The 24,236-nt window shown below is 46.6% G+C and overlaps 1 protein-coding gene across 2 annotated transcripts in view; it reads right to left on the bottom strand.

Annotated features, from left to right (window-relative positions):
• The window catches only part of GK5 (glycerol kinase 5), a 55,539-nt gene that overhangs the window by 27,470 nt on the left and 3,833 nt on the right, over positions 1-24,236 (bottom strand). Inside the window, exons 2-5 of one of the 2 annotated variants that reach the window (XM_056564459.1) lie at positions 14,429-14,506; positions 7,954-8,047; positions 7,597-7,672; positions 6,835-6,928 (exon numbers count right to left, since the gene is read on the bottom strand). In XM_056564459.1, the coding sequence (XP_056420434.1) occupies positions 6,835-6,928; positions 7,597-7,672; positions 7,954-8,011 (228 nt within the window). In that variant the 5' untranslated portion in view covers positions 8,012-8,047; positions 14,429-14,506. The remainder of the gene's footprint in view (positions 1-6,834; positions 6,929-7,596; positions 7,673-7,953; positions 8,048-14,428; positions 14,507-24,236) is intronic. The other variant, XM_056564458.1, reaches the window with a different exon arrangement.

Below are 24,236 nucleotides of genomic sequence, written 5' to 3'. Positions count from 1 at the left end.
GATAGCTAAGCTGGCCATTCATTTGGTTGGTGATAACTGTCCTAACATATGTGGCCTGGATGCCCGGTGTGTACACTGCGCTCCCACTCCGCATGGTGCTGTTAAACCTGCTAGGAGATTGCTGTACTGAACCTGTGAAGGATTCCTTATTCCAATATGACATACTGAGCCTCAGTCGGACATCTGAGCATTTGTGAGGAACAGCGTCCCTGGTCTCCTAGTTACAGAACACATGACGGCGTCTATGACGCCACTTCCGGCTTGTGATCCGAGATCCGGAAGTATACATCGGCCACCGCAATTTACCATGTTGACTGCCTGGTGAGTGACACCGTCTCCCCGCCCACTACCTGGACATATTATTATATGTCTGTACATAGAATGACATAGAATGACACTTATATGTAGCACGATCGGAATGCTTAACTTGATTGTATATGCAGTAATGTACCGATCATTTCTTTCTCGTCACTGTATGTACACCATCTGTATACTTCGCAATCTTGTATTCGCCACCCACCTGTTTGAGCTGCAACCCACAGTGCCAGCTCACCAACAGCCGGGTGGCGACCACGGGGCCGGAGTATCGGGAGTGCCCATGTAAACCAAGAGGCCATGCTCCACCACCAAGAGACTGTGGTAGTTACGCTGGGATGCTGCACATTACTCCTCACAAGAACAGTGCAGGAGAACAGAGATACAGCAGGATGACCAGAGGCCACCAACATGGGAATGTGACAAGCCTTGTTTACGCCCTTGCTGCTTTGGTAATATTCTTCCTAAGGATCCATCGTAACAGGTTCTCCCTTACTCTCATGGCAGTCCTTACCAGGGATAGGAAAAACACTGGTAGATGAAGGGTCTTAAAGGGGTACTCTGGTGGAAAGAATTTATTTTTTATTTTTTTGTCAAATGGTGCCAAAAAGTTTTACAGATTTGTAAATTACACACATATATATATATATATATAAAAAAATCTTAGTCCTCCCAGTATTTATCAGCTCTTATATGCTTTTCTTTTTGAATTTCTTTTCAGTCTAACCACAGTGCTCTCTGCTGACACCTCTGTCCATGTCAGGAACTGTCCAGAGCAGGAAAGGTTCGCTATGGGGATTTGCTCCTGCTCTGGACAGTTCTTGACATAGACAGAGGTGTCAGCAGAGAGCACTGTGGTCAGACAGAAAAGAATAGGAAGTTTCCTTATAGCATTCAAGTTTTAAATAGGATTTTGTGGAGCTGGATAACCCTCTATTGGATTGCATTCATCTAGACTGAGAATGTGGCTCAGCGCTCTTTCCTGTGCTCCCTGCTAGGAAGCTGCCCCTACTCATTGGACCTTTCAACAAGGTACTGGTCCTAATCAGATGCCATAGTCCACCAAAGCTTGGTTATAAAAGTAGTTCTAGAAGCTTCTGGAGATGTGCCAGAAGCCGGTATCTGGCTCTGTGTTCTATTTGCAGCAAGTCGTAAAAGTACTAAGTACTAAAGACTCTTGTCATGGTGAGGTTCAATAACCGTCATATGAAAAAAGGCTCATACACACTGTTACTGCTAAAGCTTCTCCTTTTATATAAACTTTCTTCACAAGAAATATTTTCTTCCTAATACAACAAAGCAAGAAAAAAGCAGTGAATAATCAGCCAGGTGGATGCAGATAGTCCGCAAGATGAGGATTGGAGAAATAGCCGATTTCTTAAAGTGGTACTCCGGTGAAAACCTTTTTTCTTTTAAATCAACTGGTGGCAGAAATTAAACATATTTGTAAATTACTTCTATTAAAAAATCCTAATCCTTCCTGTACGTATTAGCTGCTGAACACTACAGAGGAAATTCTTTTCTTTTTGGAATGCTCTCTGATGATATCACGAGCACAGTTCTCTCTGCTGACATTATTATAATAATAATGCTTTATTTATTGTTGTCCTTAGTGGGATTTGAACCCAAGTCCCCAGCAATGCAAGGCAGCAGTGCTAACCACTGAGCCACCATGCTGCCCTTAGCATACATCTGCTATGCATGGTTTCTAAAATGGACAGAGATGTCAGCAGAGAGCACTGTGCTCGTGATGTCATCAGTGTTCCAAAAAGAAAGGAATTTCCTCTGTAGCATTCAGCAGCTAATAAGTACTGGAAAGATTAAGATTTTTTAATAGAAGTAATTTACAAATATGTTTAACTTTCTGCCACCAGTTGATTTAAAAGAAAAAAGGTTTTCACCGGAGTACCCCTTTAACCCCTTAAGGACTCAGCCCATTTTGGCCTTAAGGACTCAGACAATTTAATTTTTACGTTTTCATTTTTTCCTCCTCGCCTTCTAAAAATCATAACTCTTTTATATTTTCATCCACAGACTAGTATGAGGGCTTGTTTTTTGCGCGACCAGTTGTCCCTTGTAATGACATCACTCATTATATCATAAAATGTATGGCGCAACCAAAAAACACTATTTTTGTGGGGAAATTAAAACGAAAAACGCAATTTTGCTAATTTTGGAAGGTTTTGTTTTCACGCCGTACAATTTATGGTAAAAATGACGTGTGTTCTTTATTCTGAGGGTCAATACGATTAAAATGATACCCATTATTATATACTTTTATATTATTGTTGCGCTTAAAAAAATCACAAACTTTTTAACCAAATTAGTACGTTTATAATCCCTTTATTTTGATGACCTATAACTTTTTTATTTTTCCGTATAAGCGGCGGTATGGGGGCTCATTTTTTGCGCCATGATCTGTACTTTTTTTTGATACCACATTTGTATATAAAAAACTTAATACATTTTTTATAATTTTTTTTTTAATAAAATGTATTAAAAAAGTAGGAATTTTGGACTTTTTAAATTTTTTCTCGTTCACCGTACGGGATCATTAACATTTTATTTTAATAGTTCGGACATTTACGCACGCGGCGATACCAAATATGTCTATAAAAAATGTTTTTTACGCTTTTTGGGGGTAAAATAGGAAAAAACGGACGTTTTACTTTTTTATTGGGGGAGGGGATTTTTCACTTTTACTTTTACATTTTTTTAAATTTTTTTTTACACTTGAATAGTCCCCATAGGGGACTATTCATAGCAATACCATGATTGCTAAAACTGATCTGTTCTATGTATAGGACATAGAACAGATCAGTATTATCGGTCATCTCCTGCTCTGGTCTGCTCGATCACAGACCAGAGCAGGAGACGCCGGGAGCCGCACGGAGGAAGGTGAGGGGACCTTCGTGCGGCGTTATGAATGATCGGATCCCCGCAGCAGCGCTGCGGGCGATCCGATCGTTCATTTTAATCGCGAACTGCCGCAGATGCCGGGATCTGTATTGATCCCGGCACCTGAGGGGTTAATGGTGGACGCCCGCGAGATCGCGGGCGTCGGCCATTGCCGGCGGGTCCCTGGCTGCGATCAGCAGCCGGGATCAGCCGCGCATGACACGGGCATCGCTCCGATGCCCGCGGTTATGCTTAGGACGTAAATGTACGTCCTGGTGCGTTAAGTACCACCTCACCAGGACGTACATTTACGTACTGCGTCCTTAAGGGGTTAAGACTTCATAGTGCAGCTCCACTGCTCAGCTTCTCTGGCCGTCTCCATTCACACGAACGACAGGTGAGAATAATTGCAACGTTTCAGAGGCTACGCCTCCTTTGTCAGGCCTCAGGAGAAGATATGGCCTCTGAAACGTTGCAATTATTCTCACCTGTCGTTCGTGTGAATGGAGACGGCCAGAGAAGCTGAGCAGTGGAGCTGCACTATGAAGTCTTAAGAAATCGGCTATTTCTCCAATCCTCATCTTGCGGACTATCTGCATCCAACTGGGTGATTATTCACTGCTTTTTTCTTGCTTTGTTGTATTATGAAGAAAATATTTCTTGTGAAGAAAGTTTATATAAAAGGAGAAGCTTTAGCAGTAACAGCAGTAACAGTGTGTATAAGCAATCCCTCTTTACCCCTCTACTCATGACAGCACCCCTGGAGACTAGGCTAGTAGTAAGTTTTAGGGAGGGACAATATCCTGCAGTACTTTGCGGCCAAAAGAAAACTCTGAGGTGGGATTTTATTGCAATCTATAATGCATTAAGGTATGTATTATAAAAGGTATGGCAAGAAGACCATGTGGTGGCCTTACAAATTTGCTCAAGAGAAGCTTCTGCCTTCTCTGCCCAAGATTTTGCAATGACTTTAGTTAAATGAGCAGAAAAATATACAGGAGGGGTCTGATTATTACAAATATAGGTCATGGAGATAAAGCTTTGATCCATTTACTAATGGACTGTTTTGAGGAAGATCTACCTTTGTTTGGACCTGAACATTTTCTGACAGACAAAAGTCTTTAGTAGTGTCCAGATAGTTCAAGAACAAAGATCAGGATAGTTGTACGGCCTATCCTCTTCCTTTTCCAAAAAATATCTCGGCATATATACCATAAACCAAGAGAAAGAAGTGCCATTAAAGCATGCTTTTTATTAAATCTTATTAAAATTCTACCCAAAGCAAAAATTATGTGCGTGTCGTTTAATATAAAAATTGCTCCACAGACAAACATCCAACTAATTGTGCCCAGATATAATGCATAAAAACAGATTAGGAACAAAGACTATACACCGGCAGCCACCACAATCATGAGCTACCTAGTGACCGCTAATCTCTCAGGTCAATGATCTCTCGACGCGTTTCTACCAACTATGTCTTTGGCCTCCTCAGGAGAGATGTTAGAGGTGCTCCCAATGGTATCAGAACGGAGCTGTATACCACAAGATTGCACTTATGCCCTTGTACTGATGTCTTTACAACACGATCAAATACTGACCAGAGGGAATTACACATCTTAAATATACTTAATAAGGTGCCAGGCAGTGTCACGTATTGCACATCTAGTATATTGCACAAGTAATGGCATTTATATTGAAACATGCTCAGTAAGGTTCCAGGCAGTATCAAGTATTGCACAAAATCTATTGCACATCTGATATAGTGCACAAATAATAGCTTATACAGTGATCCCTCAACTTACAATGGCCTCAACATACAATAGTATCAACATACAATGGTCTTTTCTGGACCATTGGAAGTTGAAACCAGACAACATACAATGCTACAGACAGTCCAGATCTGTGAAACGTGTCAATGGCTGGAAGAACCGACCAATCAGAATGGGCATTCACTGGTAAAACCCCTGTATTACTGAAGCGTATGCACTGACTGATGTCTGGTAGCGCCCCCTACAGTACAGCAAGGTATTACATGTTCTGTACACTTTACCTCTACCAGGGTTACCTGCTCCTTTGGACACCAGGTGAGGGTGACTCCATGTTACAGTACTGAAGCTCCTGTCCTCTACATAGACCAGTGTTTCCAAAGCAGGGTGCCCCCAGCTGTTGCAAAGCCACAACTCCCAGCATGCCCGGACAGTCTTTGGCTGTCCGGGCATGCTGGGAGTTGTAGTTTTGCAACAGCTGGAGGCTCCATGCTTGGGAAACACTGACAGACAGTGATTACAGCTCCCAGCAGATCTTTCTTACTTTTATATATAAGGATTTTCTTTATCTATATTAGTTATCTACTTATTTTCTTAAATCCTCACTTTTTCCTATTTTTTGGATGACATTTTGGTGCCTTCAGAACCAATTACCAGGTTTCCATAGAGTTCTGGTCTCAACATACAATGGTTTCAACATACAATGGTCGTCCTGGAACCAATTAATATTGTAACTTGAGGGACCACTGTATATTGCAAGTTATTTAAAGGCTTGTTCTTTATTATATTTTTTGGATCAGAGCAAAAGAATGGTAATATTTCCTGATCCTTATGAAATTCAGACACTAACTTTGGCAGGAAAGAGAGTAAAGTTAATATTATGATCCTATTGTCCAGAATTTTAGTGTAGGGAGGGAAGGCTGGAAAAGATTGGAGCTCCCCCACCCTTCTGTCCCAGTCTTGGAAGCAGCGCCTGACACAGAATGCCAGGGGCTGCACCGAGAGCGCGGAGGATCATACAGCGGTGGATCCTTTGGATAGGGGATAAGATTCGAGATGAGCGAACTTACAGTTAATTCGATTCGTCACGAACTTCTCGGCTTGGCAGTTGATGACTTATCCTGCATAAATTAGTTCTGCCTTCAGGTGCTCCGGTGGGCTGGAAAAGGTGGATACATTCCTAGGAAAGAGTCTCCTAGGACTGTATCCACCTTTTCCAGCCCACAGGAGCACCTGAAAGCTGAACTCATTTATGCAGGAAAAGTCATCAACTGCCGAGCCGAGAAGTTCGTGACGAATCGAATTTACTGTAAGTTCGCTCATCTCTAGATAAGATGTATAAACCCAGAATACCCCTTTAAACATAAGAATTTTAATAGGCAGAGCATCTAACAGTTCAAAGGGTGGACCTGAGAGAGCTTCTAAGACTAAATTTAGATCCCAGGGAGGAACTGTTCTCTTTGTATGTGGATCTAACCTTTCAGCGCACGTGATGAATCTCTTTACTAAAGAGTCTTCTGCCAGTTTGTAATTGAGAAAAAGAACTAAAAGCCAAGATTTGTACGTTTATCCAGGGAATCCTACCAGAGGACAGGAGACCTGAACTGAGGGGTGTCCTATATGTATATCCTCAGGTTTCCTGTCCTGAGGTGGGAGGTCCTCTTCAGGGGTTCTGTCATGAGCGGAGGGGTAAATAAACAATTGTATATAGATGCCAGGAGCTGGTAGAGAACTCTAGACTTCAGAGGTCATAATACCCAACACTGACATTATATACATTAGTATAGTGTAATCTCTTATCACCTTCATTTCCTGGCAGCACATATAGTTCTCTATGAGCACAAGGCTGTATTACCTTTAATAGTAAGGAGCTGTTCCAAGAACTGACCAGATCCGCTGCCCGCAGGTCTTGCCAGCTGATAAAGTTATGAAAAGGCTCGCCAGTCTTTCTGGAGACACAATGAGATGTTAAGTTAGGAAAAAAAAAAAGGAACAAGTCCATTAGATCATGGATAACATATCTACACTGATGATTTACATCATAGAAAAGTGAAGAGCCAACACTGAAAACCATACACGCTGCCAGCGACCAACTTGGATGCCAGTCCAGAGACACAAAGTGATGAGAACAGAATAAAACTTCAGTTGTAAGATATTCTGGTCTCAGCTGTGACTGTACCTTCTACATCAGTGCTCCTCAAGCGCGGAATGCAAGACCCTCCCAGAGACAGCACCACTCTTGTACTCAGTTTGTGTGTGGTATTACTGCTCCGTTTTATTTATTAAATGGTATAGATACTTCCCCCAAACCTATGACGGGAGTAATAGGGCGCTGGACACACGGCAAAGGAAAGGGATATGTTTATTCACCCATGATGCAATGAGTTTCACAGTAAGACTGCTTCATCAGATGCCTGATGAAGCAGTGTTACTGTGAAACACATGTATTTGTGAAACAAATACAGAAGCTAGACACATGCAACATAATAAACAGTTTTGGGACATTAAACCTCAGCTGCATATAGACATGCTGGGGGCTTAGTGTCCCAAAATGTAGGAAAAGGCTCTCTTTATTATAGCCCTTCAAGACAACCAGCCCAAATGCTTAACAGCTTACTTGTTCCAGGTAATGAACGTCGCCCTTTGTGTTGAGATACCAAGACCAGCGACTTGATTCAAGTGGATACCCGCATCTGTGGAGATGTATGAAATGTCTTGCGTCAATAAAGAGTTAACAATGACACTACTTCCATTATGTAATAATGCAGGTATAGCCAGCAATGGGGGAGATTTATCAAAACCCGTGTAGAGGAAGAGTGGTGCAGTTGCCCATAACAACCAATCAGATCACTTATTTTTCACAGGCCTTTTTAAAACTTAAAGAAGCGATCTGATTGGTTGCTATGGGCAACTGCACCTCTCTTCCTCTACAAAAGGTTTTGATAAATCTCCTCCAATGTTTTGAAGGGATCACCTTTCACTGCCTTCTTTACTACAGTCACAAACTGCTTCCATAGCTCCTCGGGGTCCATCTCCACATGTCCACGACGGGGATACAACACTTTTATCTGTCAAGAGAGGATTGCAAAAAAATAAAATAAAAATTTAAAACAAAACTTAGGGTAAGTTCACAAGGCGTCAAACGGACACCTAAGAGGTTGGAGAACAACTGACACCGCCGGGTGCTGACAGCCTCCATTGACTTGAATGGTTAACTCCTGTCCTTCTGACTGAGCGACGGAGCTCGCTTTAGCATAACACAGCAGCAGTGTGACTGTAGCACAATTTTTTAAATTTAGTTTTGCTCCATCTATGGCCAAAAGAAGTAGAGCCTACAAGGACTAAAAGAGTGGTCTTCAAACTGTGGTCCCACAGCTGTTGCAAAACTACAACTCCCAGCATACTACTGGCATGTGGGAAGTTGCAGTTTTGCAACACCTGGACCACTGGAGTAGAAGTATAACTAAAGGAATAATGTGGGCTTCCTGCTGCAGATCTGCATGCTGAAATGCAGTGGATTTGCTGCAGCATAAAATCTGCAGCATTTCCACTGCATGTGAATGTCCTCCATAATCACAAACCTGTATACAACTGCACAATCCACCTATAGTAGAGATTAAATGGGCACAACTTTTGATATGTTGTAAGGCATGCAAAACGAATAGGTTTTGCAATTGCTTTCATTAGAAAAATTTCAGTATTTCATACTGAAAAAGCCAGTCAAACAACTGCCCCCCCCCTGCCTGCATGGACACATACTAGTCCTGCTGTGTCCATGCATTATCACCTATGTCATGGACACACTTCCTTGATTGACAGCTGTGAGCGCAGGAAGCCAAAGGCTGTCCGGGCACGCTGGGAGTTGTAGTTTTGCAACAGCTGGAGGATCCCTGGTTGGGAAACCAGTGATGTACAGAAAAGGAAAGATGTAATGTGAGATCCTACATCCTGTATCCTGACAAGGAGTGTGTATTACGAGTCAAATAATCTGTGTCCACAGAGGTAAGCAAATAAGTCCACGCCAAATATTTCATGGCTATATATGTTCAGCCTAAAAAAATTAAAAAAACAGAAGTCATATTTTTCATGCATAAAACGACTCAAAGTTTCAGGTGTTATTTCTATCATTCTGTCCTTTTTAGAAACTTTTTCCCCAGACTTTTATCCATTTGTCCTTTCTTCTTTCTACAGATTTACTGCAGTATAGTTTAAACAGCAATGAGAAGATCGCAACTTCCCTAAAGCGACCTGAAGGGTTAACATATGATCTCTGCTGCAGGGGAGAAGGAGCAGTACACAGACCTTAGAGATAGCAGTCCTCCCTGCACCAGGAAGATCTGTCACGAGGATGGAGAACATAGCTTCTGGCCGGACAGGGGGGCTCCCACCAGGTCAGGACTGTAGACCGAGGACAAGGAGGCAGTGCCAGGTTCTGGACTGCATTCTCAGGGCTGGAGCTAGGCAGCAGATGTTGCAGACCAGCAGCATCTTCAAAAAAAGCAATGAAGAGTAAGTGGAGGCAGAGGGGGACAAATCGGGGCAGACTGAGGGGTTAGAAGGCAGGGAAAGTAGTTACAATAGTATGTAAACTAGGTCACCATGCCACGTCCCCTATTAACAGATGAATCGATAAAAGGAAATTGTCGACGATTACCATTATCGATAAATCGTTGCAGCCCTAGTATCAGCTCTCCAAGAGAGGTATACGCTGTGAGTGTATACATCTGCAGAAAACATCCAAGGCTTCCTTTACATACAGTCATGGCCGTAAATGTTGGCACCCCTGAAATGTTTCTAGAAAATGAAGTATTTCTCACAGAAAAGGATTGCAGTAACACATGTTTTGCTATACACATGTTTATTCCCTTTGTGTGTATTGGAACTAAAACAAAAAAGGGAGGAAAAAAGCAAATTGGACATAATGTCACACCAAACTCCAAAAATGGGCCGGACAAAATTATTGGCACCCTTAAATTATTTGGTTGCACACCCTTTGGAAAAAATAACTGAAATCAGTTGCTTCCTATAACCATCAATAAGCTTCTTACACCTCTCGGCCAGAATTGCTGCCCTTCCAATAAGAGAGACCTGAGCAAAGAGTGTTCAGGGTAGTGCCTTAAAAGTAACCTTTATTTGGATCATTAAAAATCACCTAAAAATTTGTTTAATTCCAACACCATTAAAACGAATATATGTAGACCACCAGGAGCAGAAACCTTCTAGAAACAAAGGAGACGCTCAACCTGTGCCACAGCTAATTAGTAACTGTTGGTTACCAAAACTGAGTAGCAACGTGTCATACCACTAATATATTATACCACCGACGCGTTTCTGCCATATATTTAAATGGCGTCCTCAGGGAGGCATACAATATGTACAGAATAGGTATGTCAGATTCATATAAGATTTTATATGTACAAAATCGGTGTATCAGATCAATACAAGAGTATTAAATAGGTCCTTGGCATAGGAAACAGGTCATCCATCTGCAAAAAGAATATTCTTCTATCCCTATGTATCCTGTAGGGAAAAGCAGCAGATATACACAAATGGTAAAGCTCTGTCCCTATATTGTATGCCAGGACTCTGTCCATTGGTCCACGGTTCCGGTACTGTGTTCTTTTCTTTGTGCCTCATTCGGTTTTCAGTAAACAGTATATGATTTGCTTTACCAAAAAGCTCTATCTTGGTCTCATCTGTCCACAAGACATTTTCCCAGAAGGATTTTGTCTTACTCAAGTTCATTTTGGTAAAATGTAGTCTTGCTTTTTTATGTCAGCAGTGGGTCCACCTGGGTCTCCTGCCATAGCGTTTCATTTCATTTAAATGTCGACGGATAGTTTGCGCTGACACTGATGCTCCCTGAGCCTGCAGGACAGCTTGAATATCTTTGGAACTTGTTTGGGGCTGCTTATCCACCATCCGGACTATCCTGCATTGACACCTTTCAATTTTTCTCTTCCGTCCACGCCCAGGGAGAATAACTACAGTGCCATGGGTTGCAAACTTCTTGATAATGTTGCGCACTGTGGACAAAGGCAAATCTAGATCTCTGGAGATGAACTTGTAACCTTGAGATTGTTGATATTTTTCCACAATTTTGGTTCTTAAGTCCTCAGACAGTTCTCTTCTACTCTTTCTGTTCTCCATGCTTAGTGTGGCACACACAGATACACAAATGCAAATACTAAGTGAACTGCTCTCCTTTTTATCTGCTTTCAGGTATGATTTTTATATTGCCCACACCTGTTACTTGCCCCAGGTTAGTTTAAAGGAGCATTATATGCTTGAAACAAACTTATTTTTCCACAATTTTGAAAGGGTGCCAATAATTTTGTCCAGCCCATTTTTGGAGTTTGGTGACATTATGTCCAATTTGCTTTTTTTCCTCCCTTTTTTGATTTAGTTCCAAAACACACAAAGGGAATAAACATGTGTCTAGCAAAACATGTGTTACTGCAATCCTTTTCTGTGAGAAATACTTCATTTTCTAGAAACATTTCAGGGGTGCCAACATTTATGGCCATGACTGTATATGTGTCATCATTTGTTTTTTCCTCTGGCGCTGCAGAAAATGCACCGGAGGGTAAATGACGCAAGAACTAGAACTGATCCCATAAATTTGAATGGGACATTGGACACCGGATGATTGAGCTCGCCAGACAGGCACAGAAAGGGGAACGCATCTTTCTGCGTTGACCCCGCCCCCCCCACCCCGTCCAACAATGGACAACGGATGATGCACAACTGATCAGTTATGGCAATTTTCGGACAGTTTCGCATGAGCCGGACACCACATATATGTAGCCTAATGCAGTGTATCCAGAGTCCTATCGTTTCTCAAAGCTAAAATTGCTTTGGCTTCAGAGTTCACTGACACCAAAACAAGTGATAATCTGTAATAAGTCCCAGCATTACATCCTATCACAGCTGAAAGACTTACATAGCAAGAAAGGATCAGAGTCCAGTGCCTATCTTATCTCCCTTGGCTCCACCATGTTATTGTTCTTTGGACCATCGGGTGACAAAAACAAAGGTTGTGAAGCCAATAGGGACAGACTCCCAGACAGAAGCGATAACAACAGACTGAGCTTTATTACTATGATGACTACTTCAGGGCATTAGACTTGAATGTCCACGTGAAGAGATGTTGTAAAAGTTATTGGGCCCCATCACTTCACGTATCAGGACTTCATTGCAGGTATATAATGAAATAACCCTGAAAAGATATCCCAACTTACTGGTAGTACAGCCATGGACTTTAAAGGGGTCCTCCGGTGCTTAAACATCTCATCCCCTATCCAAAGGATAGGGGATAAGTTGCCTGATCGCGGGAGTCCTGCAGCTGGGGACCCCCGGGATCATGCACGCGGCACCCAGTTTGTAATCAGTGCCCGGAGTGTGTTCGCTCCGGGTCTGATTATGGTCGACCGCAGGGCGGGCGGCGTGTGATGTCACGCCCCCGTGTGACGTCACGCTCCGCCCCTCAATGTAAGCCTACGGGAGGGGGCGTGATAGCTATCACGCCCCCTCCCGTAGGCTTGCATTGAGGGGCGGAGCGTGACGTCACACGGGGGGCGGAGGCGTGACGTCACACGCCGCCCGCCCTGCGGTCAACCATAATCAGACCCGGACCGAACACGCTCCGGGCACTGATTACAAACGGGGTGCCGCGTGCATGATCCCGGGGGTCCCCAGCTGCGGGACTACCGCAATCAGGCATCTTATCCCCCTATCCTTTGGATAGGGGATAAGATGTTTAAGCACCGGAGAACCCCTTTAAGGAAGCACTTTGGGAAATTGATGTATTTTATTGCTTACAGTGTATTATAGGCTGTTAAGAGTTTGTAGAGGTTCTTGTGTATGCATTGTGCTTACCTGTTTTAGTTAATGTGGCAGGCATGCTTTTGCAGCCATTCTGGTTGCCATTCCATCACTAAAATGTTTTCCTAATTCTGCCTACATTTCCCATGAATTCTCTGTCTACGGGTGGTGAGTTTAAAGAGATATTTCAGAATTTGTAATTTTTTTTATTTGACTATGCTAGAAGGTCTGTAAAGTTAGTGTAGTTCATAATATAGTGTCTGTACCTGTGTGTGACGGTTTTCTCACAATTCTTCTATGATTATCGCCCCAATATTTATTTTTAACAGCATACAAAATGACTGTTGTCTCAGAATTTCCCAGGTTGCAGTGTGTTGAGACCTGACATCACTAGTCAGGTGATCAGAGGGAGTCTGTCCTGCTTTAATGGGTGGAGTGACCTCTGGGTGGGAGAGAGTTAATTCTGCAACAGCTGTAGGCACCCTGATTAGAAAACACTGGTGTATTGCATTGAAGGGATCACAGGTGTGTTTTAATGGGTGGGGTAGCTGATGTGTGGGAGGGAGGAAAGTGACCTAATACATACAAACTATTGAACTATGGGATGTGTAGTTTAGAGAACTAAATTCAACAGTAAATACCCAGTTCTGGCAGGTAGGTACTACTAAAATCACCTTATGGTGGCTAACCTCTCATCAGGCTGCAGGTGCTGGTGTTTACCCAGATGAACTCATAAGTGGGTTGGTGTTTGTTCACACTTCATGCAGTTTTGATGCGTTATTTAGAGAAATACTGTCATGGGGAGAAAATGACCTAAGCTATAATCCCAATCGAGGTGTTTTATGAAGATCTGAAGTCTTTAGGCTGTGTTTACACATAGAATTTGTACTGCATTTTGCGCTTTGATTTTCCAAAATTGTGGTAAAATATCCCAATTTTGGCAGCAATTTGGAGAAATCACAGCAAAAAATAAATAAAAATGCAGAGCTCAGAGGCGGTTTATAACTATACATCCTGACCCATAGAGATAGCAGCAGTGGTGAGTATACTGGTGGGTCAGAGCTAGCAGAGGCGATTACATAGGTTACTGTATCATCCGGTTCACAGCAAGTCAGCTGACACAGGACTAACCACTTCCTATGACACAATAAGCACTGTCATTTCCAATGCTTATTGTGCTATGGAGTAATGTGGCCCTCCATTCTGCTGATAGGTGGGGGTCTGTAAGATGAGATGGGCACTGGCACTAATCTCTTGTATGGATAGCACATCTTGCATTAGAAAATACAGAATGTTTTAGGATCATAGCACATTAATCCTCACGGAGTTCTCATTCATCTGCCAAACAGTCCTGGAGGATTCATTGGGCAACACACCTAGAAAATAGGCTGTAAGATCTTTAACCTGTGCTGGAGGACAACGCCTATGTGAACAAGGCATGCTGGGAGAGCTAGTTCCACAACTGCTAGAGAAGACTATGTTTTCACTGCAAAATCTATTCTTATAATTTTGTCATTTTAATAACTGTATTATAGGGCAGTGGTGGCATTTATAAGTACAACTTGTCATGCAAACAACACACACGCATATATTATATAGCAAGGACAGTGTATAACAGTGCTTACTTTGTTCGTTTTAGTGGTCTCAGCACCCGGACCCCACCAATCAAGTCTTCTCACATGTCAGACATTTTCTGTTATACACTGCCCAAAAAATAAAGGGAACACTTAAAAGGAGAACTCCAGAATATAAAAATTGTTGCCCATACTGCCGGCAGTAAAAAAAAAAAATAAAGATGTACATACCTTCCTCTGCTCCCCCGGGGCCTCCGGTAACCGGCTCCGGTCTCCGCCGTGATCCACTTCCTGGTTGCTGGTGGTCGGATGAATCATACTGCGCTCAGCCAATCACCGGCCGCAGTGAAGTCCCGTCTCAGCCGGCGATAGGCTGAGCGGCAGTGTGAATACGCTTCAGGACACAAAATTCTTCACTACACCGGCACCTGCTGCCGAAAACATCACACTGGTGATTGGCTGAGCGCAGTATGATTCATCCAACCACCGGCAACCAGGAAGTGGATCGCGGCGGAGACGGTTACCGGAGGCCCCGGAGGAGCGGAGGAAGGTATGTACATCTTTATTTTTTTTTACTGCCGGCAGTATGGGGGACAATTTTTATGTTCTGGAGTTCTCCTTTAAAGGGGTACTCCGCCCCTAGACATCTTATCCCCTATCCAAAGGATAGGGGATAAGATGTCAGATCGCTGGGGTCCCGCTGCTGGGGACCCCCGGGATCTACCATGCGGCACCCACCTTTTGCGACTTCTGAAACCGCTGGAGGTCCTCAGGCTAAGTCCATCTCGACCACGGGGACGGTACATCGTGACGTCACGACTCCGCCCCTGTGAGATGTCACACTCCGCCCCTCAATGCACAGCTGCCACGCCCCCTCCCATAGACTTGCATTGAGGGGCGGAGTGTGATGTTACATGGGGCGGAGTCGTGACGTCACCATGTACCATCCCCGTGGTCGAGATGGACTTAGCCTGAGGACCTCCAGTGGTTCCGGAAGCCGCTAAAGGTGGGTGCCGCATGGTAGATCCCGGAGGTCTCCAGCAGCGGGACCCCGGCAATCTGACATCTTATTCTCTATCCTTTGCATAAGAGATAAGATGTCTTAGCGCCGGAGTACCCCTTTAAACAACACAATGTAATTCCAAGTCAATGACACTTCTGTGAAATCACACTGTCCACTCAGGAAGCAACACTGACAATCAATTTCACATGCTGTTGTGCAAATGGAACAGACAACAGGTGGGAATTATAGGCAATTAGCAAGACCCCCAATAAAGGAGTGGTTCTGCAGGTGGCGACCACAGACCACTTCTCAGTTCCTATGCTTCCTGGCTGTTTTGGTCACTTTTGAATGCTGGCGGTGCTTTCACTCTAGTGGTAGCATGAGACGGAGTCTACAACCCACACAAGTGGCTCAGGTAGTGCAGCTCATCCAGGATGGCACATCAATGCGAGCTGTGGCAAGAAGGTTTGCTGTGTCTGTCAGCGCAGTGTCCAGAGCATGGAGGCGCTACCAGGAGACAGGCCAGTACATCAGGAGATGGAGACGTGGAGGAGGCCGTAGGAGGGCAACAACCCAGCAGCAGGACTGCTACCTCCGCCTTTGTGCAAGGAGGAGCACTGCCAGAGCCCTGCAAAATAACCTCCAGTAGGCCATAAATGTGCATGTGTCCACTCAAATGGTCAGAAACAGACTCCATGAGGGTGGTATGTGGGCCTGATGTCCACAGGTGAGGGTTGTGCTTAGAGCCCAACATCGTGCAGGACTTTTGGTATTTGCCAGAGAACACCAAGATTGGCAAATTCGCCACTGGCGCTCTGTGATCTTCACAGATGAAAGCAGGTACACACTGAGCACATGTGACAGACGTGAGAGAGTCTGGAGACGCCATGGAGAATGTTCTGCTGCCTGCAACATCCTCTAGCATGACCGGTTTGGCGGTGGGTCAGTAATGGTGCGGGGTGGCATTTCTTTGGGGGGCCGCACATCCCTCCATGTGCTTGCCAGAGGTAGCTTGACTTCCATTAGGTACCGAGATGAGATCCTCAGACCCCTTGTGAGACCATATGCTGGTGCGGTTGGCCCTGGGTTCCTCAAAATGCAAAACAATGCTAGACCTCATGTGGCTGGAGTGTGTCAGCAGTTCCTGCAAGAGGAAGGCCTAGATGCTATGGACTGGCCCGCCCGCTCCCCAGACCCGAATCCGATTGAGCATATCTTGGACCTCACGTCTCGCTCCATCCACCAACGCCACCATGCACCTCAGACTGTCCAACGCCACCTCATCAGGAGCATGCGCAGGCATTGTAGAGAGGTCATACGGGCACGTGGAGGCCACACACACTACTGAGCCTCATTGTGACTTGTTTTAAGGACATTACATAAAGTTGGATCAGCCTGTAGTGTGGTTTCCACTTTGATTTTGAGTGTGACTCCATATCCAGACCTCCATGGGTTGATAAATTTGATTTCCATTGATAATTTTTGTGTGATTTTGTTGTCCGCACATTCAACTATGTAAAGACGAAAGTATTTCATCCGACTAGTTCATTCATTCAGATCTAGGATGTGTTATCTTAGTGTTCCCTTTATTTTTTTGAGCAGTGTAGTTAGGATAGGTTCACACTACAGAATTTTTCTGAGTGAAGTTCCGCTTTAAAGGGGTACTCCGGTGAAATAAATATATATTTTTTTAAATCAACTGGTGCCAGAATTCCGCGGTGTGAATTTAACATCAGTGTGAATGGGTCTCCGCAAGACCAGGTCACACTGCGGAATTTCAGCGGCGGACAATTCCGCCGCTGAAATTGTTCCGCGCAAAGAAAGAACATGTTCATTCTTTATGTGGAAGTCCGCGAACACTGCATAGCCGTCAATGGTGACGGCGCAGTGCCGCACGGTCCTACCGCCGCCATCGGCTGCCAGCGGAAATTCCGTTCACACTCTGTAGTGTGAACATACCCTTAAGAACAGTCCAGAGCAGGATAGGTTTGCTATGGGGATTTGCTCCTACTCTGGACAGTTCCTAAAATGGACATAGGTGTCAGCAGAGAGCACTGTTACATGGGGGGTAGCGCTGCGGCCATAACAAAGTTATTGTTTTCACCACAGGGTGCCTCCAGCTGTTTCACTACTACAACTCCCAGCATGCCCCGACAGCCAATAGATGTCAGGGCAAGCTGGGAATTGTAGTGGTGAAACAGCTGAAGTCCCCCCCAGCAGACATCAGTGACGTTGCCAGGCAGACAAAAAGCCATTTCTAGGATAGTAAAAAAAAAAAAAAAAAAAAAAAAAAAAAAAAATGTAAAGGCAGGGAGGGGGTTAGGAATAGATGGGCAATAGGCAGGGACAGAGAGGGGGAAAAAAAAAAAAAAGCGGATGGTGGAAGCTGCTCTTTAAACAATGAGTAAAGACTGTGGTTAACAGTACGTAAATCCACAATAGCTGAGGGTCTGCCTTGGATTTCCTCTGCAGATTCTACAAAGGAATTTTCCAATAAAAAAAATCTAACATGTAAACATAGCGTTACATTATTACGAAGAATTTTCCTGGGTACCTTTCATCAAAAAAACTTTTGCTATATTATGGATTAATGTATGCAGAATAACTTTCCAATAGCATGTTATTAAAAAATATGCTTCTTTCTATTTAATTTTCCACTTTGAAAAAATGACCACTAGGGGTCTCCCTACCAGTCCTTCTTTATAGATTTCAGACTCATGCTGGAGTCCTAAATGTCAGACTACAGCCAGGACACAGACAAGCTCAACACTGCTCCCTGGCAGTGAGCAGTGCTGAGTTTGTCTGTGTATAAGCTGCAGTTTGAGATTTAGGACTCCTGCATGAGTCTGAAATCTATAAAAAAAAAAAAAAAAAAAGGACTGGTAGGGAGACCCCTAGTGGTCATTTTTTCAAAGTGGAAAATTAAATAGAAAGAAGCATATTTTTTAATAACATGCTATTGGAAAGTTATTCTGCATACATTAATCTATAATATAGCAAAAGTTTTTTTTTTTTTTTATGAAAGGCACCCTTTAAAAGTACACCTGTTATGAAAAACATTTGACATGTCCTAGGGCAGTGTTTCCCCAACCAGGGTGCCTAAGCTGTTGCACAACTACAATCCCTAGCATTGCCTGGACAGCTGAAGGCTGTCCGGGCATGCAGGGAGTTGTAGTTTTGCAACAGCAGGAGGTGCACTGGTTGGAAAACACTGCCCTAGGGACATGTAGACCTTAATTGATGAACAGAATGTGACGGTTCCATAGAGTCAGAGAGCCAGGAGAGAACACTTCTTGCATTACGCCTGACTCTTTCAAGTGATCGGACAGGGTCTGAAGACAGCCATTGGCTGTCCGGGCATGCTGGGAGTTGTAGTTTTGCAACAGCTGGAGGCACCCTGGTTGGGAAACACTGACATATTCAGTGATTTACAGCTCCCAGCAGGGTGTGTGCGGGTGTGTCTCCTGAGACTTCCAGCAGAGCAGAGCCAAGCAGAGATTTCCAACAAGCCTTCCCCAGGTTTGTGGCAGATTCCTGGGGAAGAAGCTCCTGCAATGGAGCCTCGTGGCTCCACTCCCCGTTCCAGGCTGGCGGGAAGTGGAGTGAAAACTTCGACAGCCATTGTTCCGGCCGGGAGAAGATCGGGCAGAGTCTGCAGCAATGCAGGCTCTGCTACCCAGGCTACGGATGCCAGCCAGAGATCCACTGGTGGAAGAAAGGCACGGAAAAGCAGTGTGGAGATGTGGTCGGAGAGTGGGCCCGGCGAGTCCAGTTCCACGTACTGCTCCCGCATGGCCGCAAAGTTTGCGGAGTACGAGCAGCGCGGCAAGGAGCTGAGGATGGCCAGAGAGGATCTGCGTGCGACCCAGAGTCTGATGAGTACCGGATCCAGAAAGAGCAAGCCAGAACTGAAGAAGAGGATAACATCGCTGAAAGGCGAGATTGTGAAGCTGGAGGCGAGGAGAGCGGAGATACTGGAGGGGAGCGGTCTCTTCAAGGAGAAGCTGATCAACAGCAATCGGTTTGCCGCCACGAAATCCCCAGGTAAGGTGGAGGTGGATGATGGGGAGAGTAGTGGCGGCGAAGATAGTGAGGATGGTGGTGAAGAGGAGAAGATGGAGGAAAGTGTGGGAGTTGTAGCTACTCCAGGTGACACCCAGACCCAGGACAGCTACATTGAGGCTGGACAGGTGGCACTTCCGCCAAGCGAGAGTGAGGAGGATGACGTGGAGGGTGTGGCTGGGGGTCTGCTGAGGGCAATTGTGATGCAGGAGTCCCCAGCCCACCTCCAGAATTTCACCTTTGGGGACGAGGAGTGTGAAGATGTGGTGGTCAAGCAGAGGTCCAAAAAAAGGAAGACCAAGGAGACAGTACAATATGTATTTGTCCCTTTCCAGCAGTCTGGGCCAGCTGCAAAGCTGGTTCAGGCTGCGGGCTCCCCCAAACTGCCAGACCCCGTTCCTGTGGTGGAGCGGGGCCAGCACGGGGAGTACAGTAAGGCGTCAGGAAAGGCTAAGGGCGCAATAGTTGTGAAGCCCACCCATCCTGTCGGTAGGGAAGGGCAGGATGGGCTCATGCCGGGCAGCTCTGGCACTGCAGGACCGCCCCAGGGTGGCAGGGGGCGTGTCCAAGTGCCAGAGGCAAGTTATGCTGCCGTGTGCTCGGGGGGCGGTTCCCCGAGTACTGTGGGCACTACTGGCGCCGCGGGGCACTCCCCTGTGAGGGGGGGGGGGAGTGTCCGGGCGCCAGAGAGCGTTGTGTCTGTGTGCTCGGGGGGCGGTCCCCCGAGTACAGTGTGTTCTGCGGGCACTGCAGGGCACTCCCCTGTGAGGGGGGGGGGAGTGTCCCGGTGTCGGGATCAGTGTCCGGCAATGGCGCCGTGGGAGGAGCTGGGGTGCGCTCGGTGGGGCAGCCCCAGACTCAGGAGGCACCATTGATCATTCAGAAGGAGGAGCCATTATCATCATCAGCAGCAGCAGCCAAGCCGGAAAAAAAGACTGTAATTAAGCCAGCGGTACTACAAATCCCAGCCAGCCCAGAATCAGTTAGGCAGGGTATGAGTGAGAATGCTGAGTGTAGTAGTGTTGTGGATGAGAGGAGTGTCAGTGGAGTGAATGATGGTGGGAGTAGTGGTATGAATGGAATAAAGGATGATGTGAGTGGTGGTGTGAGTGAAGGTGTGAATGGTGGTTCTGGGTCTGGGTCTGGCCCGGCTGCCCCCCCGGCAGTGACTGCTCCTAGGAGCTATGCTAATGTCGCTGCCGGGGGTCCAGGGGGGTCCCCGTCTCCGTCCGTACCCGGGGGTTACTTGCAACAGCGCCTCCTGGAGGCTCTGCGTAGGGGAGACAGGTCGATCCAGGTAGAGGGAAGGGGTGAGGTCGACCTGTCTTTCTGGATAGAGAGGCACGGTTTGGGGGCTTTCCGAGAGCAGAATGGGGAGGTGGTCTGGTCCCTCCCGACAACCGGGCAGGACAATAACCGCAGGAATGTGGTCCGTCTGATTTGGAGGGGTGAGGATGTGTGCCCACCTCGCGCTAAAGTGGTTGAGCTCCTCCTTCAGATGGAATTCAGGGCGAGTGACATCTTTGCCCTGATCCACCCCTACGGTACGTCCGAGTTTGACGTCAGTTTCGTTCGGCCAGAGGGTCTCGAACTCTTCTGGTCAAACTACGAGGTGGCGAAGAACGAGCCCGGCTGGCGGGATTTTGCCGTAAAGGCAATTTCCCGTCAGAACTCAGTCAAGAAGGTGACCGTTTTGACCCGTAACGAGTCACTTTCTTGTTACGACATCATGACCTGGCTCGGTCGGTATGGGGATGTGACGGACATGCCCAAGAAAAACATTGATGAGCACGGGATCTGGTCCGGGGCCTGGACGTTTTCCGTCAAACTCAGGCGTTCAGGGAGTACGGTTGCCCACATTCCGTCAGCCGCCTTCCTTGGACGTGACAGGATCCAGGTCTTCTAACAGGGGCAGCCTAAGGTCTGTCACAGGTGCGGTAGCCCCACCCATTTTAGCGCAGCCTGTACTGTACAGGTCTGTGCTTTGTGTGGTGGGGTGGGTCATCTGGCCGCATCCTGTAGGCAGATCCGCTGCCATCTGTGTGGTGTCCTCGGGCACCCTTTCAGCCGTTGTCCTAGCGCCTTCGCCCGTGCGGCGGCCGCTCCGGCTGGGGAGAGCTGTGAAGTTGCCTCGGCTGGAGAGGGTACGAGCAGGGATGGGGGCGCACCAGGGCTAGTGAGGAAGAAGGGCCCCGCCAAACTAAGGCGGGAGGAAAATCGGAGGAGGAGTAGGGAGCAGGAGAGTGCCCAAGTGACGGGGGTAGCTCCGGCCCCTGCTCCTGAAGCTGGCCCTGAAATGACTGAAGCCCTGGAGGAGGACGTGCTGGATGAGGAGGTCAGGAGACTGGGCGAAGAGGAAGGCAATATGGCCGACTCTTCCGATTCCTCCCACTATGAAAGTGTGGATGAGGAGAGTGTAGAGAAGGCCAAAAAGAAAGACAAGGGCAAAAGGAAAGGGAGAAAGAAGAGGTCCAAGCCCTCTCTCCCTCGTACTGCGGGCCGGATCCAAAGCGGAAGCCTGACTGCCCCCCCTCTGGTTGACCTGTCAAACCGGTACCTCGTCCTTGATAACATCTCCTCCCCCTCCTTGGAGGGGGAAGGTGAGGGCGAGGTGCCTAGGGAGAGAGAGCCTCTGGGGGGAACTGGGCCCTGTCCTGTTGAGGCACCTTCCTCGGAGGGCAGGGCTAGACCGGGGTCGGACGGAGACGGGGACCATATGGACCAGAGTGAGTCCAAAAAAAGGGGTAAAAGCGGTCCTGCCCTTTCTTCTTCTGGGGATGAGGGGACGAAGAAGAAGGGGAAGAAAAAATAAAGGTGAGGCCGTCTAACTCAATCACTCATGATGGCGGCACTCACCCCATTGACGCTGGCATCCATTAACTGTGCCAGCATAAAGTCTGATACGGCTAGATTCGCAGCCTTTGATTTTCTCGGCCGTGTTGAAGCCGACATTTTGTATCTGCAAGAGACCAGGTTGTCAGATCTAGCCTCCCTGGTAAAAGCCAGAAGAGAGTGGAGGCGCGGGCCCTCCCACTGGTCTCTTGCGGCTGAGCCGTATAGTGGGGTGGCGGTCCTTTTTACCGCTCCGGTTGAATGCCGACGGGTTATTGAGTTAGAAATGGGGAGGTGCCTGATCTTAGATGTCCTCATGAAGGGGCAAGAGCTCCGGCTCATTAACATCTACGCCCCACAAACCAAGTGGGGCCGCAAAGATCTCTTTATGAGGATTAAGCCCTTCCTTTTTACTAGCCAGCAAGTAATTTTTGGAGGGGACTTCAATAATGTCACGAGGTCCCAAGATAGGAGAGGTTCCAATGGTCCGCTGGCTTACGATAGCGTGGCCCTCAATAATATAGTTAGGGAAGCTCGCCTAGAGGACGCCCACATCCGGAGCCCCTCAGGCCACGTGGGTTTCACCTATCATCGAGGTAGCTGCAGGTCTAGGATAGACAGGTTTTATTTAAAGGAGGAAGCCGTCTCTTCCGCAGTGTCCGTGGTTGAGGTGGAATTCTCCGATCACTGTATGATTTTGTTTTCCTTGAATGTTTCAGAGACCCCCCGGATGGGTAAAGGTTATTGGAAGCTGAATTCGTCCCTCCTGGAGGAAGCGGAGATAAGACAGTCCTTTGAGGATTTTCTTCAGAGTCAGGTACCTTTACTGGACTTTTGTAGTAGTAAGTCAGAGTGGTGGGAGATATTCAAGAAGCGGGTTGCGGGGTTCTTCCGCCAGCTCTCGAGCCTCAGGTCCCTGAACAGGTACCGCCTGTATCAGGGTCTGAGGAGGAAACTCGAGCTCCTTGTCTCGACTGGAGGTAGCCGGGAGGATATCTCCAGAGTGAAATCCTTGCTGATGGGGTGTCAGTACGATAGGCACGCATCTTTGGTTTTTGAGAGGGATTACGGGAGGTACCGCTCGCCCGACCCTTACAAGAACTGTAAGATGTCAGTGAGTAGTAAAGTGGTCTCAGGACTGATTGATAGTACGGGATCTCTGAATCGGTCCAGATCAGGGATCCTGGAGGTCGTCAGATCCTTCTACTCGCACCTCTTGGGAAGGAAGGATCTAGATCGAGACGGGATGTCGGCTTTCCTGGCTGAAACTATTCCTGAGCCAGGGGTAGACCCCTCTCTTGATGTTTTGGCAGAAGAAATCAGGGAAGAGGAAGTGAGACTGGCGATCGAGGGGCTCGCCCCCAAGAAGTCGCCAGGTCCGGATGGCTTAACTTCCGAGTGGTACAGGACCTTTAAGGAGTCTTTAGCTCCCCTCTTGACTGAGGTATTCAATGAGTGTCTCTCCTCGGGCACTCTACCAAAGTCAATGAGGAGGTCAGCCCTGATTCTTCTGTCAAAGGGTAAAGATCCTAGCCGGATTGAGAATTGGAGGCCCATAGCTCTTCTCAATACGGACAGGAAGCTTCTGGCCAAGATACTGTTTAATCGGTTGGTGAAGTTTGCACCCCGGCTCCTTTCGGGGGCCCAGCACTGCTCTGTTCCGGGCCGAAGCACCTTAAGTGCTGTCCTCAGTGTCAGGGAGGCAGTGGAGCGGAGTAGTGCGGGTCTCTGGAAGGGGTACATGCTGTCCTTGGATCAGGCCAAAGCATTTGATCGGGTGAACCACGAGTACCTCTGGTCCGTCCTCCTGAGATATGGCTTACCGAGTACTTTTGTGAATTGGCTTGTCACCTTATATGCAGGGGCAGAGAGTTTCCCGCTGGTGAACGGTTGGTCTGGCCGCTCTTTTGAGGTGGGGTCCGGAGTCCGTCAGGGTTGTCCTTTGAGCCCGCTGTTATACGT

This window comes from Hyla sarda, chromosome 3, assembly GCF_029499605.1.
Source record: "Hyla sarda isolate aHylSar1 chromosome 3, aHylSar1.hap1, whole genome shotgun sequence".
Lineage (NCBI taxonomy): Eukaryota > Metazoa > Chordata > Amphibia > Anura > Hylidae > Hyla > Hyla sarda.
This window is presented reverse-complemented; position numbering and strand designations above follow the sequence as displayed.